Below are 21,370 nucleotides of genomic sequence, written 5' to 3'. Positions count from 1 at the left end.
CATTTAACTCAAAGTGGGCTTATCTTTGTTCAGCAACTCCTGTAGTCAACTCATGTCCGGGCGTTTGGACATGCGGACATAGCTCCATTCATCTCTCTTAGGTGTTTGGGAACGTTCGGGACCGTCTCATCTGGTTACTGGTCATCCTGGGGCTGGCAACGTCACCCTACGGTGCTTTCATCTGGGTAGTCTCGCCTTCCGTCTTCTTAGAGCATCATGGTAATGGCTTGAGCAATTGGAACAGAATAATACATCATTTCAGTCAACGTCATCATCTTATGGCTATGTACTGTTACTATTTGCCTATGATGAATAAACGTCGTTCTTGGAAGAGTTGATGTTAGAAATAATTAACAGTCTGGGATAGGTGAAATTAATTATTCCACTCAAAATGTGAAAATTGCGTTTTATATATATTCTTTCTCAATGTTCTTGCCGAAAATCCAATCCTTTAGCCGTTTAAAATTGGGAGTATCGGCTAATACGTCGTCTAAGGAATGTGGTGTGACGTATCACCGTGGAATCTTCTGTATTCTTAAAAGTAATTTAATTTCGCGGAGCGAAGTAATGTATCCCGCTAATACTGTAGAGTATAGCCGTAAATAAAGTCTTCCTCCTGTCTTCAGAATTAAATTCCGATACGCTGATATCCTCCTTCTGGTAACTGTCTATGTCGTTCCTCTCATAAGCAAGTTAAGTGAATGAATGAAATTTTCTTTCTCAATTTTTTCTTAATAATAGCTCGTAGCAATCTTCTCACTTCGTTCTTTTTTTCACCGCCTTCTACGTTTCGTCCTTTTTCCGAGCGCTTGACGAAAATATTACCATCTCGGCTTGTGGTAGTGTCTGACGTTTAAATATCGTCGTTTTTGACAATTTAGACTCCATTTTGTTCCGGTTGTATCTTTAGGTAACAGTGAAATGGCACATTATTATATTATTATTATTATTATTATTATTATTATTATTATTATTATTATTATTATTATTATTATTATTATTAGCCTATTGTGTGTGTTAGTATTTTAGTCCTCGTACTCAGCAAAAGATCCTACCCCTATCGTTTCAAAAGCAGTGTAGTACTAGAGCGTACGGTACAACTGGGCAAGAGGATTAGTACCTTGCTCAGGTCGTCTTACCTGTTATATACTCAACAAATTTCTTCTTCTTCTTCTTCTTCTTCTCCTCCTTCTTCTTCTTATTGTGTGTGTTCGCGTGCCTAAAACAAACACTACAACATTCAAAAGAAGTCTTCAAAGCATGTGGCGTAATAACTGTCAAACAAAGCCACCCTCAAGCCCTAGGTCGAACCGAAACAGTTGGCTATCCCTCCCTCTGTCAGATTGGTACGCCTGTAGCTACGTAGTTTTAAACTAGAGTGCAGCACACGCCCTTATCTTGCCTAGTTATGTTAAGCCCAGAGTCGAACCCGAGCCTGCACACACAGCAAGCCATCCTACTTTTCAAATCGCCCGCACCCAAATCTGTAAAGCTGGCACCTGCACTCTTAGTCGTGTTATGTTAAGCCTATGCACGTAGCCAAAGCTCCTCACCAAGGTAGCCAGAAGCAGGTGTATGGAAGGGCAGTAGGTTAGCAGGTGACGAATAAGTGAGGAGCAAATGATCGCCCGTGCCCAAATATGTAAATTTGGCCGACCCTCCCTCTGTCATTTTGGCACACCTGTAAGTACCTAAGTTACCACCAGAGCACACGTCCCTACGTAGCATGACAACTGTCAGCCATGCTCACTTTTCAAATCGCCCGCGCCCAAAACTGTAAATTTGGACATCCCTCCGTCTGTGAGGTTGGCACACCTGTAGCTACTTAGTTTCCCACCAGTGCGCAGCACACACCCGCATGTGGCTGTCAAATTGGCAGCTAGCTGTCAAAGTATAAGTTGTCCATCGAATTTGGGTCTGAAAGGCCGGCAATCCGTCAGGTTAGTAAATAGCCGCCGTCTTGCGTAGCAAGGTTAAGCTCGGAGTGGAAACCGAGCCTGAACACATAGCCAGCCATACTACTTTTCAAATCGCTTCGCCAAAATCTATAAGCTTGCACTCTTAGCTATCATGTATGGTTATGCTCCCGCACGTGCGCGCCCACACGCGTCTGACAAAGCTGTCAAATCCTAATTTCCCGCGGGCTGTGACGTTGTCAACCATATGACCGGCAACAGCCTATCAACGCTTGATCTGTACTCCGTGTAGATCCCCGAGTGGTATATTCTGAGCTGTGAGTGGAATGATGGTGTGGAATATTAGCTGGTGAGCAAATTTGATTGGAGCTTTTCAATGTAGGAAAGATCATAAAATGAAGATCCAGGTGGAAGAGGAGAGGACAAATTGGAGCAAATATTCATTCATAGGGAGACGAATTAGGAACTGGAGTAAATTATCAAGGGAAATGTTCGATAAATTTCCAAATTCTTAGAAATTAAATTAAGAGAAGTCTACTTAAAGAGTTGATAGGGAATTTGCTACCTTGGCGACCGCCATAAATGAAGATCATAGATGACGATATGATGAACATGTGACTTTTACAATGATTGAATTACAGTAAGTAACGTGCTGAGTTCTTTTCAAAAATTTAAGGAATGGTAACGGGAAGAGCAGTAGGCCTATACTTATTTTTTATTATAGACTCTGACTGGTAACGTGTTCATTATAATAACTTTAAGTGTCTAAATATTTTCTTTTTGCCGGGCTGAGTGGCTCAGATGGTTGAGGCGCTGGCCTTCTGATCCCAAATTGCAGGTTCGATCCTGGCTCAGTCCGGTGGTATTTGAAGGTACTCAAATACGTCAGCCTCGTGTCGGCACATTTATTGGCACGTAATAGAACTCCCGCGGGTTTGAATTCCGGCACCTCGGCGTCTCTGAAAACCGTAAAAGTAGTTAGTGGGACGTAAAGCAAATCACATTATTATTTAAAAAAACATTTTCATCCTAGAAATAAAAGTCTAACAAAATATGCAACCATTATTACAAAACTAACGGCCGAGAGGATCCGTCGTGCTGACCACACGACACCTCGGAATCTGCAGGCCTTCGGGCTGAGCAGCGGTCGCTTGGTAGGCTAAGGCCATTGAAGGGTTGTAGTGCCATGTGGAATGTTTGGGGGATTACAAAACTAAAAATGACTAGGATGAAAGCAGTAACTGGTCCTGCCATTCTGCCGCATTAACTGGTACATTTTTCTATATCACAACACTTGCACTGAAAGTGGAAAATATTACTTCTTCTCTCCAGTATCTTTCGTAATAGGAACAAAAATTTTAAGAACCAATAAGTGTTAAGACACTATATTATCTCTCTTCAGCAAATACATTGGGAATAACTTTTGTCAAAATACAACTACTGTACTGTGCGTATAGCAGTGTTAGGGTGAGTCCCACGCACTCCGAGACCTGTAATGGCGAACACACTGCCTGCCAGCGGCTGCTGGGCTAGTTGCTCCTCAGTAAGACCGAAGCGTGATGTCGTTGCGTACAGCGTTTCAAGGTTGTCACCGCCGAAAGCAAGAGATGTGACCCTTGTGACAGGCATTTCCACTGAACCCAAGAGGCTTCCTGTTCGAGGGTCAACGTACAGCACCTGAAAACATATTTCTGGCTAAATATGGTATTACGTACTCTAGAGTTGCTACCAATCTGACTTTTGCAGGACATGTCCTGATTATTTTAATTTTAAAATTTAATTTACTTTGTCGTACTACATTAGGTAAGAGATCTTACTAGCTCTTAACCAACTAATCAACATACAATTTCCAAGGCTTTCAAAAAAATTCAGCAATAATAGCATTTTACCTGTCAAATTTAACGAGGAATCTCTCCATGAGTAAAAATGTAGCCTTCATGTGAAGACATGGAAAATAGAATTACAGTGTTTGGTAGCTTGAGTTTCATTTTATTGCGTGGAGTGGACAGTAAGGTGGAGTTGGTTTCTTTTCTTTTTCTTTTACTGCACCTTTTAGAGTAACAAAGTGCATGCAGCAAGTGGCGAAAAGAATAGTGAAGGAGAAGGAAAGATAGGATATTCTAATGAAGATGTTTCAAAATAGATGTTTCTGTTAAGAAAATGTGTCCGAAACAAATTCGTCGTGTTTAACTTCAAGATAAACGGGTCCTCCAATCGAAGACTTATCACGGCAGGTTAAGATAACTCTGAACACAATGGACACTACAAAATCAAGACAAAATGACTATATTGTTGTCCCATCAGGTCCCCATAGCGAAGTTCTGTAGAAACAACGTATAACACAAATATACCGTAAACTGCTATGGGATAAAACTTAACTTCCGACGATATTGACTGCATCATATGAAACTTACCAAAAGGTCGTGAAGTACAGAACTTGGAACTTTCAAATTCAAGGTGGGTTTTCGTGATGAAACCTCAGTCACTAACCTGACCGATAAGGCTCCTCCATAAGGAGCCTCTGTGAGTTTAGTTTAGCGTTCCTAGTGGTTAAGATTAGGTTAAAACATTATACTGACATCCTAACCTCACCTAAAGGTTATCTCACCGATTGGGCTCCTCCAAGTGAGCCTGGGAGGTTGAGACGTTCCTCGTAGGTAAGGTTCTGACGTTATTATGACGTCCTAATCTCATCTAGGGGTCAAAAACTCCAGCTCATTGACCTTGCCTGCACCAAAATATGCTGACTCCACAAAAATGCAAATTTCTCCCCCAAAACGTGGGAAAATGCTGATTCTATTCCAGAATATATTTTACCGAATAGGCGTACTGATTTTATAACTGTGAGGGTTTTCAGAAACTATGAACTCAAAAGACTCAAATCACTTAAAACTGGAAAACCTCACAGTTATTAATTAACAAAGTCGGAACTAAAATGAATGACTCCCACTGTAACAAAATTGCTGAAAGAACACGTATAATGGCATGGCAGATTGGTTATTCCAATGAATGTGTTGATGTAGCGTGAGGAAATATATTGAACGCAGTCGTAGAGAAACTTGAGACATTTGAGTACTAAACGATTTTACGCTTTATAATTTTCCTTTTCCTGGCCGGGCCAAGAGACAAGTGCAAACATATGATGGAGCATTATTCAGGGTTACAAACTATAAGTAACTCTCATAATCTACTGAACATATTCGTACAATGTATAACATACTCAACTACATCTGTAAGGATGGAATACTTGTAAAGAGATTCATAAAATTTATCCGACTGTCTGTCTACACAGCAAGTGAAGTGGAGGAGCACATTTTGAACACAATATCATCCCATGGAAAACATAAGGGAACAGGTGACAACGCATCTCAAGTGCCTGTATTTCAAGTCTTCAGCCCGGAGGCTGGTTGGATCCAGAAATTGCACCCCCTAAAGTTATGTGGTTATAGCGAAACCACTAAAACTGTCGATGCTGCCACAATGAGCCGTACAATGCACGCTGAGGAGTAATGTAACTTGCCATTTCTGTCCACATTGGATCAGAAAATGCTGTTTGTAGCATGGCCAGTCATATGAGTAGCACTTTTCATAACATCTAGACGCACTAGCCGTACTCTGAATGCATTACTCAGTACCATCCATATTTCAGCAGCTTCCTAAATGTCACAGCAGTAAATGACACCGAGACTTCGGTGGAATCTATATTTTCCCTGGCCTGCAAACATATGATGGGGCATTATTCAATCTCATAATTTACTGAACATATTCGTGCAATGTTCAACATACACAGTACACATTATAAGTTCGGCTGTAGCCAGGTGTCGTCTTTAGACTAAACATACCAAACAGCCTAGAGAGCCCATTCTGTTCCCCCGACCTGTTGTCACTCAAGACAAAACTTTGAGAAGTGCAGGACACCTAATCCAAGGCCCAAAATTCACCTTATGTGAATCAGGACCATATGCCCCAACAGCATGGCCGAACACACAGGCTACGTGAGAGCGGAGTTCCGCGAACAGGTCGTAACGTGCTCCCCTCCAGACAATAAAGTCAGGATAAACAATTGACAACAGCTCGAAATAATACAATGTGCGCATCTGTCGGAAGGTCGAGAACTAATGAAGGCTTCATCAGTAATTCCCAGCGAGCTCTGCTAGAGGAAATTATGACTTCGTAAGTGCTGTCCCAGGGAGTACTGCAAGAGGAAATCCACATGGAGATCATAATACCACCGACTAGACCAAGTTATTATCACCTAAGAAAAATACATGTTCCGTCACAGAAGCAAATATCCGGAGGTGGTGTTGGGGAGTGAGAAGAAAGTGTTCCATTTGGGAGTAAATTGTGGCCACTCCTAAAGTGCGCAAATGATATATGGGTGAGTAATAATATCGCTGATGATATCGTTGAATACAATGATATAAAGGATATGAGTGCCTACGGTGAACTGGGAACACAGATTAAAGAAATATATGGACGAGTAGAAATGACATGACTATAAATACGGGAACGAGCCAAGCAGCAAATTCAGTATAGAACAAGAATATGCAGTAGTAGATAAGTAAATTTACATAGAAAAGGACTGTAGATATTTAGCAATTATGCCGTGAGCTTTGTTTCAAAGGAAGTGTCGTGTGCTTTGTTTCCAGTGGTGTGCATAATTGCGGAGTACTCCTTTAATTTCTTGCATAATTCTATCCTCAACTCTTTTTTGATCCCACATTTATGTACGTTGTTTTTGAACTTATCTCATCACTTTTCTGTTGCATTTATCATTACACGAACTGTTTTGAGCCAATTCCCCCTCCTTTGACAAACATTTTCTGCCAGCTCTTACTATTGGCCCTTGTACCATCCATATTGCTTAATCGACCTTCAAACTTTTAACATTTTCCTTAAAATAATCTCTAATTTCACTTCTCCCTATCTAACCAACTCTTTATTTGCAATAAATAAATTAGGCAGATAATGGTTTAATTAATGCAACCAAGAATATGACGCAAGAACGTCTCACCTGTTTGCAAGATCTGGGAGTAAATATGAATGATCATGTCATATCCAAAGTCTTCCGAATGTAAGAAAGTTCCAGTTAGTACTATGATACAGAGAAGTTCAGTCGTAGATTTTAATTTAATCTTGTCAGAAACATTACATATACCATTTAAAAAACCGAACCGCATGACGCAACAGCTCCAAAGGGCTACGGACTACCAAGCGACCGCTGCTCAGCCCGAAGGCCTGCAGATTATGAAGTGTCGTGTGGTCAGCACGACTAATCATCTAGGCCGTTATTCTTGACTTCCTTGACCAGATATACAATCAAAGCAGTGGCGGCTCGTGAATTTATCTTTCGGTAGAGCTGCAGCTAACTTTGCAATGTGATTAATATGAAGAACACACTTAAATTATCCTTACCATTTATTAAAATTTTGATGAGCCAGACACTTTTTGTCATTTTCACATTTACCTATACATAAAATCCATTCTCATTTCTTTACGACAAGCGAATTTGTCAATCACTAAGTTTTTGAAATTGATAATACTGTCCATCACTTTCTTTCCTGCACTTATCACTGCCAGTGCTGAAAGTCGTTCTTCCGACATTGTACTCCTTATAAACGTTTTCACTCGTTTTAAAAAGTAGAGAAGCACATTTCAGGTTCAGCCGTTGTCATGGGTATGGTCAGTATTATTAGGGGCAGAGTGAATACTTCTGTGCAGCATTCACTAACTCCAGTAATCAACATTGTTTCATACTTCTTCATAAGTCCGGAGAGACTTCGGAACTCCTGTCTTTGATATAAAAGTGGCTTTACGTCACACCGAAACAGATAGGTCTTATGGCCTGATATAAAAGAGTCAGTTCGGTCACCAGTCGCTCTTTGCACAAGAACGGGCAGGCTTCAATAGTGACATCGAGCTCACTGGATGGAAAGTTGTGGGAGTCAGTAGATCCTTCAAAAAGAGATGCACTGAACAAATTCGCAGCGAACACATGCTTAGTGAAAGCAAACATTTCTCCTGCCTCATAGGAAATGGTGTCGCACACCTCTTTCACAACTATGTCCTCATTGTTTCCTTTCCTAGTCCTCGCTGGAGGAGGGCTTTCTGAGGGTTAATCGACTAATAAAGGGATCTTGTTTCTGTCAATGTTGATAGCGTAGAGAATGTCATTCACTGCCTTGTGAAAACTCAGTGAGTTACCACAAGTATGTTGTAGCTGGCTGTACATTCTGTCCACGTGAGGCATGATGCGGTGGAAAAATGAGAGCTAGAAATTTAAGTCATGATCATTTATCATGCGAAAAAGCCCTGAGGCTTCTTGTACAGTTGCTTGATTACTGTTATTTTGAAGTTCCTTTTATTTCTATTTTCGCAGACTGTGTAAGGAATCGGCTATTAAAATTCAACCTGGTATTACATCCGTGGGGTATGCTTCAAGTTAGGCAGTCCAACACTGCTAACCGTGAAGGCGGTTTGCAAAAAATTGCTGGTATCGCGGCTAGACTTCTGCAGAAAAGTCGGGCTTGTCGATTCTGTGATGCGGCTTTCTCCATAATTAAATTTAATTGGTACGCATAGCAATGCAAAAAATGTGCGTGTTGTTAGGACTTTTTAATGATTGTCTGTACACCACCTTTATCACCACTCATTACCGCCACCCCTTCGTATGTTTACGGGATGTTTATCAGTTTTGCCATTCAAAACGATCTCTAACTGCTCTAAGATACACTGTGCAAGTCCTTCTGCATTCTAAGTTCACTGATTAAAGAATCCGCAGAATCTCTCGTACACAGCACCATCTACTTGATACCGGAAAATAATAACCTGTTGAGTAAGTTCAGAAACACCCGTCATAACATCCAACATTACACCAAAATTTTGTTCGTTTAATTTCACTTCGTACTTCTCTCGTCATGGAAGTTCAAATTTACCATATAATTTTATACAGTCTATTATTTTTGAGATTATTTCTCGGTTTATACACACTTTCTCATTATATCTGTTTGTTTCTTGTCTGTAGACCTCGCTCTGCACATGGTTATGAGGGTGTTTAGGGGTTGTAGTAAGAATGTAAAGGAGAGGGCATATAAGTATCTGGTAAGACCTCAACTAGAGTATGGTTCCAGTGTATGGGACCCTCACCAGGATTACCTGATTCAAGAACTGGAAAAAATCCAAAGAAAAGCAGCTCGATTTGTTCTGGGTGATTTCCGGCAAAAGAGTAGTGTTACAAAAATGTCGCAAAATTTGCGTTGGGAAGAATTGAGAGAAAGGAGAAAAGCTGCTCGACTAAGTGGTATGTTTCGAGCTGTCAGCGCAGAGATGGCGTGGAATGACATTAGTAGACGAATAAGTTTGAATGGCGTTTATAAAAGTAGGAAAGATCACAATATGAAGATAAAGTTGGAATTCAAGAGGACAAACTGGGGCAAATATTCATTTATAGGAAGGGGAGTTAGGGATTGGAATAACTTACCAAGGGAGACGTTCAATAAGTTTCCAATTTCTTTGAAATCATTTAGAAAAAGGCTAGGAAAGCAACAGATAGGGAATCTACCACCTGGGCGACTGCCCTAAATGCAGATCAATATTGATTGATTGATTGATTGATTGATTGATTGATTGATTGATTGTTTGTGAAGTAATATTCACTGTTCCTATCATGGCTAAGTCTACCTCGTTCTTGAGGCGTTTAAGCTGATTGTTAAAGTTTTTTAGCCCATTCACCTAAATGCTTCAAATCAACCACTCCGATTTCTTGTCCAAGTTAAATCGCCTCCAAACAACAAACACGGAAAGCGAAAGAGAGCATTTCTCTCGTCGCAACTGCCACTTATTATACACTGAAGAATTAAACTTTCTCATCTAAGTTTGTTGTCTACTTGTCTATGGTTGACACATAGACAAGTCAGGTGTAGGACGACCCGCATTCTTCATCTCATTCTTCTCAGCGAGCGTTAATTGTGAAAATGAAATACCTAACACTATTCTTTTCCATGTTTATTCATAAAATTTTATCTACCGGTACAATTAACAGTCTCCTTGAGGTATAGAAACTGGTAAATGCACACAGTACACTTCAAAATAATTGACACTTTATATATACTGTTTGTTAGAAGGCGCAACAAACACGACACACTACTTGTTCTTCGAAAATAATACAACTGCCTGGCTGAAGCCTGGTTAGGCTGCAGTCCGGTTGGAACGCTGACGCTCCCGACTCCCTTTCCACCTCCTCCGTGCGCAGAGTGAACTGCGCAGCAAGCGGGTAGGGTACAACCCGAGCAGTGGGAATCCAGCCTTGCTGCTTGCTAGTGACAGTGTGTCACATACTCCTTTGTGTGCATGCTCTCCAGCCCTGGCAGATTTAGAATGAGTTACACTAGTTAAAATACTTCAAAGGAAGTAAACATTTCGGATATGCAATTATATTTTTGTCCGCCTTCGCCAAGTACTGGAAAGGGCTGCAGAGAAACCGCTCCTGCATTAAAGATGTTAAAAGATAACATCATACACATCCAAAAATGTATACTACAAACAGTGGCGAAGCTAGCTATATTACTTGGGGAATCTAAGCATATTGTTCAATCTTACCTTAAATTCTTTTATAAAGCAAGTGTATGCGGCGCTCCTTTCTCTCTGCAAATACATCAATGACGCGGTCCCTGAAGCTCTGGTTATTTGACAGTTCGTGCAATAGAGATTTCTCCATCGCAAGTGTACTTAAATTACATAGTCTACTGTTTGTCATTAAATTCCTCAGGAAGGATTTTATGCGTTTTAGCGCACTCATACTTCTTTCACTCGAACAAGTTGTCACTGGAAATGTGAGAACTAAACGAACCAAACGTGTTGTTTGTTCGTAAACCTTGTCCAGAACATTATCCAACATATATTTTAGCAGTATTTGTGGAGGTAGATGTTCAGCTTCATCACAGTACATATTCACAAGTTCATTTGCCAGTTGTTCACTTTCGAAAAAAGGGAACATATTCAGGAGTTGTTTCACTTTCATTAAGGGAAAACTTGTGTTGTAAGCTTTAAATTGATTCTCATCTAATAATTCAGCAAAATGGAAGTTTTCAAAGTCACAGAACCGTATTTCCATATGTACCACGGTGGTATCAATTATTTCATATGCTAATGCTGTGGGGATGGCACTACAATGATTCTGTTGTCATTGCGGTATTGAGAGCTTTGCTGGTGTCTATGCATTCATTCACTGTTTCTTCTTTTCTCAGATTTTAAAAGTTATTTATGGTTTGCTTTATCTCATGGTTGCAGATATTTACATTAGATGTGTATTTTGCTTGCAGCACCTTAAATAAATGATCCGTGTAGTAAAATATCTTGTTGAAGACGCACAAAAGGAAGAGGAAATTAAGATAATCTAATCTCTTAACCAGTCCCATAGCACCATTAACAGATTCGCCATCCCATTCTTCATCTTTATCAACAGTGTGTGTAAGAGCTTCTTTCAAGTCCTTGAAATGGGATGCTATTGTTAGTAATGCTCTGGAGTGGAAGTTCCAACGTGTCGTACATGCCGGGGGAAGTTTAAAGCCTTTATCATTTAGGACTTGAGTTCTCTTTGATGACTTGCTGAAATATGTATGGAAGGCAGTCAAATAATAAGTAAAGAGACGCACTTTCTTTCTAGCTTTTGCTCCATACAAGAGTACCAAATTAAGCTTATGTGCATAGCAATGTATAAACACTGCATGTGGGCAAACTTGCTTTACGATAGTTTGAACACCCTCTGTAGAACCCGCCATTACGGAAGCCCCGTCATAAGTCTGACATATTATTTGTTTTTCTACGCCCCATATTTTTAAGACATCCAATATTACGGCTGACAGTCCAGTGCCACTTTTATCTTTTTTAGACGTCGTAGTACCCCACAAACCTCTCGTGAACTTTATAGCCAACACAATACCGAAATATAATGTTCATCTGATTCTGACAAGATATATCTAATGTTTCATCCGCCTGAACTGATACAAATTCGCAAATAGAAAGTTATTTCTGAATTTCTTCATTCATAACTTGAGTTACATAGTCAATAAGTTCATTCTGAATGTCACTCGAAGTTCCTTTAAATCCTGAAGTTGCTCCCAGGTGCTCTCTCATGAATTGTTGTTCTTGTGCTAGCAATTCCACGGTCTCGAGGTAGTTACCTTTATTTAAGAAGTCACTACTCTCGTCATGCTCACGGAATGGAAGTTTTTGTTTTCCGAGAAAACACACCACTTGAACTAACCTGCCAAGAACCCGCCTATTATGATTTACTAACTCATTATGCTTTAGAGCTGCAAAGACGAGCCGCTTCTGATAAGGCATGCTCTATTCTACTCCTGCCGAGAAGAAGAAAACGCTCAGTGTCCTGAATGTGTCTTTTTGAAACCTGGTGTTTACGTGCTCTTCTATGAAAATGTTTTAGGGTACTGATGCCACCCTCATTCCATTCACTATCTCCTCCAAATAATATGCAAATGTAACAATAAAACTTACAATCTGTCACACTTGCTGTAAGCCATGTATAATCCTTATACCGTTGGAACTGGAAAGTTCTTATTTGGTTTCCATCCTTTTGCACAATTTTCAATAATGGCTGTGGCCGTGTGTCTTTCAGGACACATTTTTCTTCGAAAGACAAAGAAGAAAATGGAGTTCGAAGCAAGTATATAAAAAGATCATTACTTTTATTCATCATACACGGTTTTAAAAGATACTGGCAACTCTTTTAACAAAACACAGACCACTAATAATAAGTTGTAAACTTAACAGATCAACAGATCACAACGTAAACATTAACTCGTAACTCCAGACTTGGAGACTAGACTCCCAGCTAGGTTTCAAAGCGAGCACTTACCGCTACATGACGTCATACGTTGTCATAGCAACCAGCACAAGCCCCGCCCGCTAGCAGGAAAGTAAAATTCTGGCTGAAGCCAGACTCAAAGGCTAGGCCCAGTGCTCTGTGAGTAGCGCGACAGAGCGGAGAGCCGTGGAATCTATTAAGTTTATTAGACATAATTTTCGTTACTTATATCAATAATTTATTATTCGTATTTCGTCTGGGGAATCTGAGACTCTTAGATTTCCCCCTAGCTACGCCACTGACTACAAGTATACTATCATTTCTAGTAACAACGTAATACCACGTCATACGGGTCTACCCTACACAAACAAAATTTAAATGTACTGTGACAAGTATCTAGCCAATTCGCAAGCTTCTTTGTGGTGTCAATCAGGTTCTGAAGAGAATATGTATTTGGGAACAACTTGCAGACATGATGATGGTTCATCATCTGTTCTTTACCGCATTCGCATAGTTGCAGGCGAATCCCCAATTTTATGTTGGTTTTTGATCTGCCAAATCCGGTGCGCAGCCTGTTGAGTGCCTTGCATGTTCACCAACTTTCCTCCTGACCTGAAGGGAGGCTCCCAGAAGGTACCATTCATTCTGCGGGGTAGCTATGTCTGAGACGCCATGAATTTACTCGAATCTTCCGAAGGCGGTTCATTGTGGCTTTCTGCTTGTTCTGGAATTATCAATGGTTTTACCACTTCAGACAGTCTATCTATCCAAAATCGTTCCTTCTACTATTTTGCAAAGATGGCAAAACAAAGTTTTTTGTCTGCAGTTCTTGGAATCACTTTATTTCCAGGCTGGAGTATTACAATGAAGCTACCGCACAATGGAAAAACACTGTTCCTTGTTCCTTGCTGATAACCTCTTTTTTATGTTCTGCAGGTGAGTGCTCAGTCAAGAATTACTCATAGATATTTAGGAGTGAAGCAGTGCTGTAGTTGTGTACCTTCCCAGGCTACCTGCAGTATCCTCGTCAACTGCCTCTTTTTGAGGTGAAAGGCGCAAACTTGTGCTATTTATGGATTCGGTTTCAGCTGGTTCTCCTGGTAATAATCACCTAGATCTTGCAGAGCATATGAAAGCTTCCCTTTAGTATGTTCCAAAATTGCCTCTAGAACTGCTAGAGCGCGATAATTTTCATAAATAAAACTCTTCGTTCCTTGTCGGCTGAGCTGATCATTAGTATAGATGTGGAAGAGTAGAGGAGCTGTCACACTTCCTTGTGGAAGACGATTTTTCGGATTCTCCATCTGCTCTGTTGTCCACGAAATTGTACAAAAAATGTGTTCTACAGAAAGCACTCAATCATCCGAGTAAGTTTATAGTCCTTAGTTATTCTATAGAGGTTACGTAGCAGTATAACTGGTTTACTGTGTCGTAGGCTGATGTAAGGTCAATAAAAAATAGCCCAGTGACTCTGTTATTTCAATAGCCTTCTTCTATGTGCCGCGTGAGATGTAGTATTCGGGAAATACTTCTTCCTGGTCAAAACACTGCTTGTTCTGGAATTATCAATGGTTCTACCACTTCAGACACTCTATCCAAAATCCTTCCTTCTGGTATTTTGCAAAGATGGCACAACAAAGGTATTGGTCTGTAGTTCTTAGAATCATTTCCTTTCCAGGCTGAAGTATTACAATGAAGCTACCGCACAATGGAAACAATCATTGGGCTCTTCCAGGAATACATGCCAGAGAGTAAACGGATAGGAGACCACCGTGGATTATTCTGTGCAGAATGGAGAAAACATCAAGATGTCGGCGAACGATTTCGTCGTTCGCTGTGTGCCAGGTTATCACACTGCCCGGTAATTTCACTGAGAGAACGAAACCATTTCCCATTTCTTTGGTGCCTTTTATCACGGGAATGTAATGAAAAACTCCCACATCAATATTTACGGCAAATAATTCCGAACTCACTGAGAGACATCGATTACACAATGCGCGAAGAGGTTATTGGCTTGGCAACTGAAGGAAATAAGGGTCGCATTAACATGATAGACTTAAAACCAGCCAGCAATCAACCAGATGTTAGTCATACGTTGGCCAGCCAGAAGAGGTGGATGCCAAAATGAAGTCGATTTACCGGCCACCCATAACATACGCGTATTACAAGTGCAAATTGCTTTATTATGTGCAGCATATAGTAAGGTTGTGTCAGTTTCACTTCCTTTTGTGTAGTATTAGTGAGGCATAGTGCAAGTGGCGCATATAACGAAAATTGAGAAAATAAAAGGAGGAATATATCTGGGAGATTCCAAAGGAAGTTCCTACATTAGATACGTTTCTATGCTCAAAATTGTGTCCAAAGAAAGTCTGATGGGAACAGCTTCATGTTCAAAAAGTTCTCTGATTGATGACCCGAAATTCAAAGGAAAGTTTGAGATCACTCTTCCAGACACAATCACGCTAGAAACTCGGGAAAATGTGACCGTGAGTTTGCCGAATTCAATCACCTGAAGAAGCACAAATTAGCATAACTGAACCCAAATGGTACGCAGAACAATAATCATACGAGTGAACACAGCCCACTTTAAAAACGAAATACAAATAATAAAACAAATCGGGGAAGAAAAGAACATTCCATCCAACACAGTAGACAGTCCATTGAAAAAGCAACGAGAAAGTGTAAAAGTTGTGTGTTATGTGTGAAATTTGAGTGGCCTCCCATGTATTCCGCACGACAGGCTTTCTTTTAGTTAATCGAAAACGGCAAGAGTAAAGATCTCAATTTAGTGAAAAAATACATACATAATAGCTAACGTATTCAAAGAGCAAGGTTTAAAAATACAGTGCCTAACAAAAACATTGAAGCAACCAGAAGAAATGATCTGACATCAATGTAACTTCGTACACGTACACAGCATCGACGGATATATAAATCGTTACAGTTGCAATTCTCAGTGACATGTAGAACGGCCAGCAGAGTACATTAGGCTTTTCGTGTTTAGTGCTGTTATCAGGGCTGCTATTGTGCATGAGGGGCCTAAACAACGTCAGATGTTGTGTGATCACTCTAAAGGATAAGGAGATACCGCGTAGGGTACCTTACTCTTGTGAGACAACATTATCAGCATCTGAAAGTGGTTGAAACGGGCCTCATTTTAGGCCTCCATTTGGCCGGCTATTACAAACGAGCAATATCCAGATTTGTGGTACATTCGGATGTGACAACGGCCCCATGTTGGGCTGAATGGGAATGCGAGGGAAGGCATTCGCGCCATGTTCGCGACATTTGTTTAGAACGTTATATGTTTAGGTCTTCTAATCATAATAGAAATTTGTGTCAGTAATACGTTTTTATTACCTTAAGATGATATGCGTTGTGACTTTTAATGTCATATCTTATTGTGTCGTTGTATCAGAACCTCGTGTTCATTTACTAGGTAGCTTCTTTTCCGCCCTATTGATTTAACCTTACTACTCTGCTGACATGGCTCTTATATTCCCCACTCGGCGCTAAGCAACAGCGAGCTTATTCTAGTCTGTACGCTGGTGCTTCCTATCGCCTGGCCATGGTACTACAAAGAATCGCACAACCGTCATTTGATCCAGTTATTGTGAAAGACTTGACAGTAATTCCAGTCGCAAGTTTTAATCTGGCCTTCGCGAGGAGAACATATCCCTGCCGGGAGCTCCAATTTTGATCCAGTTTACGGGGATGTTTAAAATTCCAACCTGATTGATGAGGAAATGTGTTCTCTCATCGTGTATTCTTTCCGTTATTCGTGAGTCTGGTGAGTGAGGTATTTTAAAATGTCCTAATATCTTATTTTGTTTTTCATAACGAATGGTGAAACATTGTGACATGGGTGGTGTAAAATTAAAGTCTGGATAATCTAAATCCAGTTAGTCTGCATAGTAATCACTTTTAGGATCACCTTGTGATAAATTTGTCTCGATTTAGTACAAATCTGCAAGGTATGAATAATCTACATTGACTTCATCGCAAAATTGCTAAAAAGTTGTGACTATTAACGCCCACCTCCTTAAAATTTATCTTAATGTACACTGACTGACAGAGCAAATGCAACACCAAGAAGGAGTGGTCAGAACTGTATGCCAATTGCAGGGTAGACTGACGTCACTGAGGTATGCTCATGATGTGAAATGCGCCGCTGTGCTGCGCACGTAGCGAACGATAAATGGGACACGGCGTTGGCGAATGGCCCACTTCGTACCGTGATTTCTCAGCCGACAGTCATTGTAGAACGTGTTGTCGTGTGCCACAGGACACGTGTATAGCTAAGAATGCCAGGCCGCCGTCAACGGAGGCATTTCCAGCAGACAGACGACTTTACGAGGGGTATGGTGATCGGGCTGAGAAGGGCAGGTTGGTCGCTTCGTTAAATCGAGCCGATACCCATAGGGATGTGTCCACGGTGCAGCGCCTGTGGCGAAGATGGTTGGCGCAGGGACATGTGGCACGTGCAAGGGGTCCAGGCGCAGCCCGAGTGACGTCAGCACGCGAGGATCGGCGCATCCGCCGCCAAGCGGTGGCAGCCCCACACGCCACGTCAACCGCCATTCTTCAGCATGTGCAAGACACCCTGGCTGTTCCAATATCGACCAGAACAATTTCCCGTCGATTGGTTGAAGGAGGCCTGCACTCCCGGCGTCCGCTCAGAAGACTACCATTGACTCCACAGCATAGACGTGCACGCCTGGCATGGTGCCGGGCTAGAGCGACTTGGATGAGGGAATGGCGGAACGTCGTGTTCTCCGATGAGTCACGCTTCTGTTCTGTCAGTGATAGTCACCGCAGACGAGTGTGACGTCGGCGTGGAGAAAGGTCAAATCCGGCAGTAACTGTGGAGCGCCCTACCGCTAGACAACGCGGCATCATGGTTTGGGGCGCTATTGCGTATGATTCCACGTCACCTGTAGTGCGTATTCAAGGCACGTTAAATGCCCACCGCTACGTGCAGCATGTGCTGCGGCCGGTGGCACTCCCGTACCTTCAGGGGCTGCCCAATGCTCTGTTTCAGCAGGATAATGCCCGCCCACACACTGCTCGCATCTCCCAACAGGCTCTACGAGGTGTACAGATGCTTCCGTGGCCAGCGTACTCTCCGGATCTCTCACCAATCGAACACGTGTGGGATCTCATTGGACGCCGTTTGCAAACTCTGCCCCAGCCTCGTACGGACGACCAACTGTGGCAAATGGTTGACGGAGAATGGAGAACCATCCCTCAGGACACCATCCGCACTCTGATTGACTCTGTACCTCGACGTGTTTCTGCGTGCATCGCCGTTCGCGGTGGTCCTACATCCTACTGAGTCGATGCCGTGCGCATTGTGTAACCTGCATATCGGTTTGAAATAAACATCAATTATTCGCCCGTGCCGTCTCTGTTTTTTCCCCAACTTTCATCCCTTTCGAACCACTCCTTCTTGGTGTTGCATTTGCTCTGTCAGTCAGTGTATAATAGACATTTCTCTTTGCTAACTATCGTACATTTCCTTTTACTTACGTTCGTGTACTTGTGATGGACTTCACTTCAATATTTTATACAAAAGGAATTCTCTTAGAGCATTGTTAAGTTATTCATTAATAAATTTATCAGGTACGATTATCTATTTTCTTGAGTTATATGGTCACTACTTTGTTCGGATTTTTAGAGCCATAATCTTTTCTTACTTGTTGTTTAATCATTTATATAACATTTTATTATTACCACTTACGTTGGAGTTATGTGAGAAACTTGTTTCTTACCACTGCTTTCAGCTACTAATGAAACTAAACCCTATCTGTTTGTAATTTTCCATTTTGCGCTGGTATCGCTTCTTGGTTTCAAATCACGGTCTTGTTATACCTAAGCATATGTACATTTTGTAGGAAAGAATCGCATGCAGTGATATTATTTGTTTAAATCTAAGTCATTCAAAAGGAATGCATCCCATTTAATAAAATGTTTATCTTAAGTTACGTTACTCAATTCGTGTTATTTAATTATTTGAAGGAATCTAAATAATGTGAATATTATCTACTTAAACGAATTTTATTTCGGTTTGCTTCCTCCTGTGGTTTGGCTGCCATGTTGCGAACTTCAATCTTCCGTTTCGTGTGTAACAATTTTCTCTGCGCTCAGCTGTTTGTTACAAAGTTGGGCGTGGTCATTTTTTCTGCGGGACATTATCTTGGGTTGGTTTTCATTTCTATCACGTGGGTTGTTGAAAAAGATGACGGTTGACATGAATAATGATTCGTGCTGATGCTCTGAATTTTATCCCTGATTCATTCTTGTCTTAATTAAAATTAATTCTTCCATTGGTAGAATTCATTATTAATTACGGCATTTAATTTATTTCATCCTTGCCTTCGATCGATTTGATTCTGGGTAAATTTAATCGTTTCTGAAATTAATCGTCAGTTTATTTACGTTCATGTTAAAGAAATTACTACATACATATTTATCTCAAGTCTTGAATTATCTCTAATTTTAATGAAAAGGATAAAGTTTTTTCCTACAATTTTAGCTCAAAATATATTTAATTTGAAAGGAACCTACTAAGGATTTTGCCTATTGTAATAGTTAACCTTGTTCCGTTAAATTCATATTCTCCGTAAATAAATCCTTCTCATTTCAATCGGATTAGTTATATTTTGTTTATGACATAGCTTCACATCTGCTTAACCTCTTCGTATGCGCCTTAGTTGTCTTTTAAGAATTCTTGAGTCACGTTTGGTGCTTATCTATGGTAAGCTTTGCTTCATCATTCGTGTGTATTTTATTGTATTTGTACCCCATGTCTTGCTATGAATTGTGGTATGTGAATTTCTCACAGTACAGTACATTCTTCAGGTAGCAGAGCGTGGTTATTTTCTTTGCTCGTAGCTACTGGTTTTGATCCTGAAGATAACATAAGGGTTCTCTCTTATAAACCCAGACTGAGCGCACGGTGTTTGTACTCTGTGCTACAGCAGCTGCCTCAGCCGGAACTACGTAGCGCGTGGCCGCCCTACTTTAAGCGTGTATTCAACCTTATATGAAATGTTACCTGTTAAAAGATGCTGGAAGTGTCATCTTTCATAATGGGGACTTTATAAAGACCATTAGGAGTGTCTGCACGCCAATAGCAAGAGATATCGCTGATCACACGAACTTGACGATAAAACAAGGCCTCATCCGAAAAGAACACAAGCTATGGGTCGAATAAACGGTCATTCAGTGATGCAAGATACCACTCACAATATCTCACTCTTCTTGATGAATCAGCAGATTTTAAACAATTGGCCCGTGTACACCTGTACGGTTTGATGTGTAACAGCTTTGCTGCTCTGTGTGCAGAAGAAACCGAAACCCGTACTTGTTGTGCTACTTTTGTGAGTGATTAATTCGGTGACCGTTAAAGATTCGCACAATTGTCACCTAGCTTTTCCTCCGTTAAAACTTTTCGTGTCCGCGCATATATTTGATTGAGCACTGTGCCAATTGTTTCAAATTTATTTACAATTACGTGAATATGAATTTGCTGAACAAATGCATCGCGTACCCGTCGAGCTGACTCGTACTTAAAATAACTTTTACATTTGAAGATACGGTTTTGCAATGATAACTGTCTCACCAGCTGAGATTCAGACGAACTAGTGATGTTAGGTCGTATACGTGCACGCTCCTTTCAATGTCAAGAACTGTGTGTGCGCCTCCCGAACAGCTACTTGGGTCTCGGAGAGTAGAAACGCCGGTGGACGGTCTGGGATAATAAGAGAGAACTTGTAACTCCATTGATTTTACCGTTGATATATATTTCTTCCTGCTAACTATTGATGTTTTACTGATAAGATGAACTGATTACCGAGATGACTGAAAGGGGATAATAGTAGGGAAAGAACATTGTAAGGAGAAGTGCACCATTTTTTAAATTAACATTTTCCTATTTTCTGTTACATATTCATTACGTCATCCTGACCAGTCCTTTATACCGTCATGTTGCGAAAGGGAGAGCTTATCTACGATGTTTAATTGAGATCCGTTGAGCCCTCCGGATCCATTCCTTGTGACGTAGCCTTATTACTCAATGCCCTTGATCAACCCATTCATTAGTCTGATATAGATAAGGACAAGGTGGGTGAGTCGGTGTTTTTAATTGACTCTTCTTGAAATTACACTGTAATTAATGAATAGAATGAAATCCAAACTTCGGCTCATCAAGTCAATCAACTGATGCCAGGAGTCACTCACTGTGTTAATCGCTTTCTGGATCTCATTTTATTGCAACCTTTGTTTGAATACTTGCCCAGTGTACAAAATTGTTGCCCTTCGGGGTAAATATGACTGAAGTTCTTGACCCAGTTCTTAATCCTGACAACTTATTTAACGTTGAGCATTTCATTCTTCGGGTTCCGTATTGAATCAAGATTCACAATAAACAAAGAAAATGGTAAGATCCACCTTTTCAATACTATATATTACGTTAAAATTTCTACATTTCTGTCAAATCAGCACGTTTATGAACTTTTGGTACCGGTTTCGACAAAACTATATGGCATCATCAGCCTAGGACAAATTAAACGAAGACAATAAAATACATTGATCGTGGCCCTTATATGTTTGTTTATATCGTATTAAG

General features: G+C 40.8%; 1 protein-coding gene across 1 annotated transcript in view; it reads right to left on the bottom strand.

The window, feature by feature from the left end:
• Positions 1-3,285: 3,285 nt before the first annotated feature.
• The window catches only part of LOC136864150 (regucalcin), a 194,704-nt gene continuing 176,619 nt past the window's right edge, over positions 3,286-21,370 (bottom strand). Inside the window, exon 6 of the mRNA XM_067140793.2 lies at positions 3,286-3,593. Coding sequence (XP_066996894.2) covers positions 3,354-3,593 — 240 coding nt within the window. The 3' untranslated portion in view covers positions 3,286-3,353. The remainder of the gene's footprint in view (positions 3,594-21,370) is intronic.

This window comes from Anabrus simplex, chromosome 2 (genome assembly GCF_040414725.1).
Source record: "Anabrus simplex isolate iqAnaSimp1 chromosome 2, ASM4041472v1, whole genome shotgun sequence".
NCBI lineage: Eukaryota > Metazoa > Arthropoda > Insecta > Orthoptera > Tettigoniidae > Anabrus > Anabrus simplex.
This window is presented reverse-complemented; position numbering and strand designations above follow the sequence as displayed.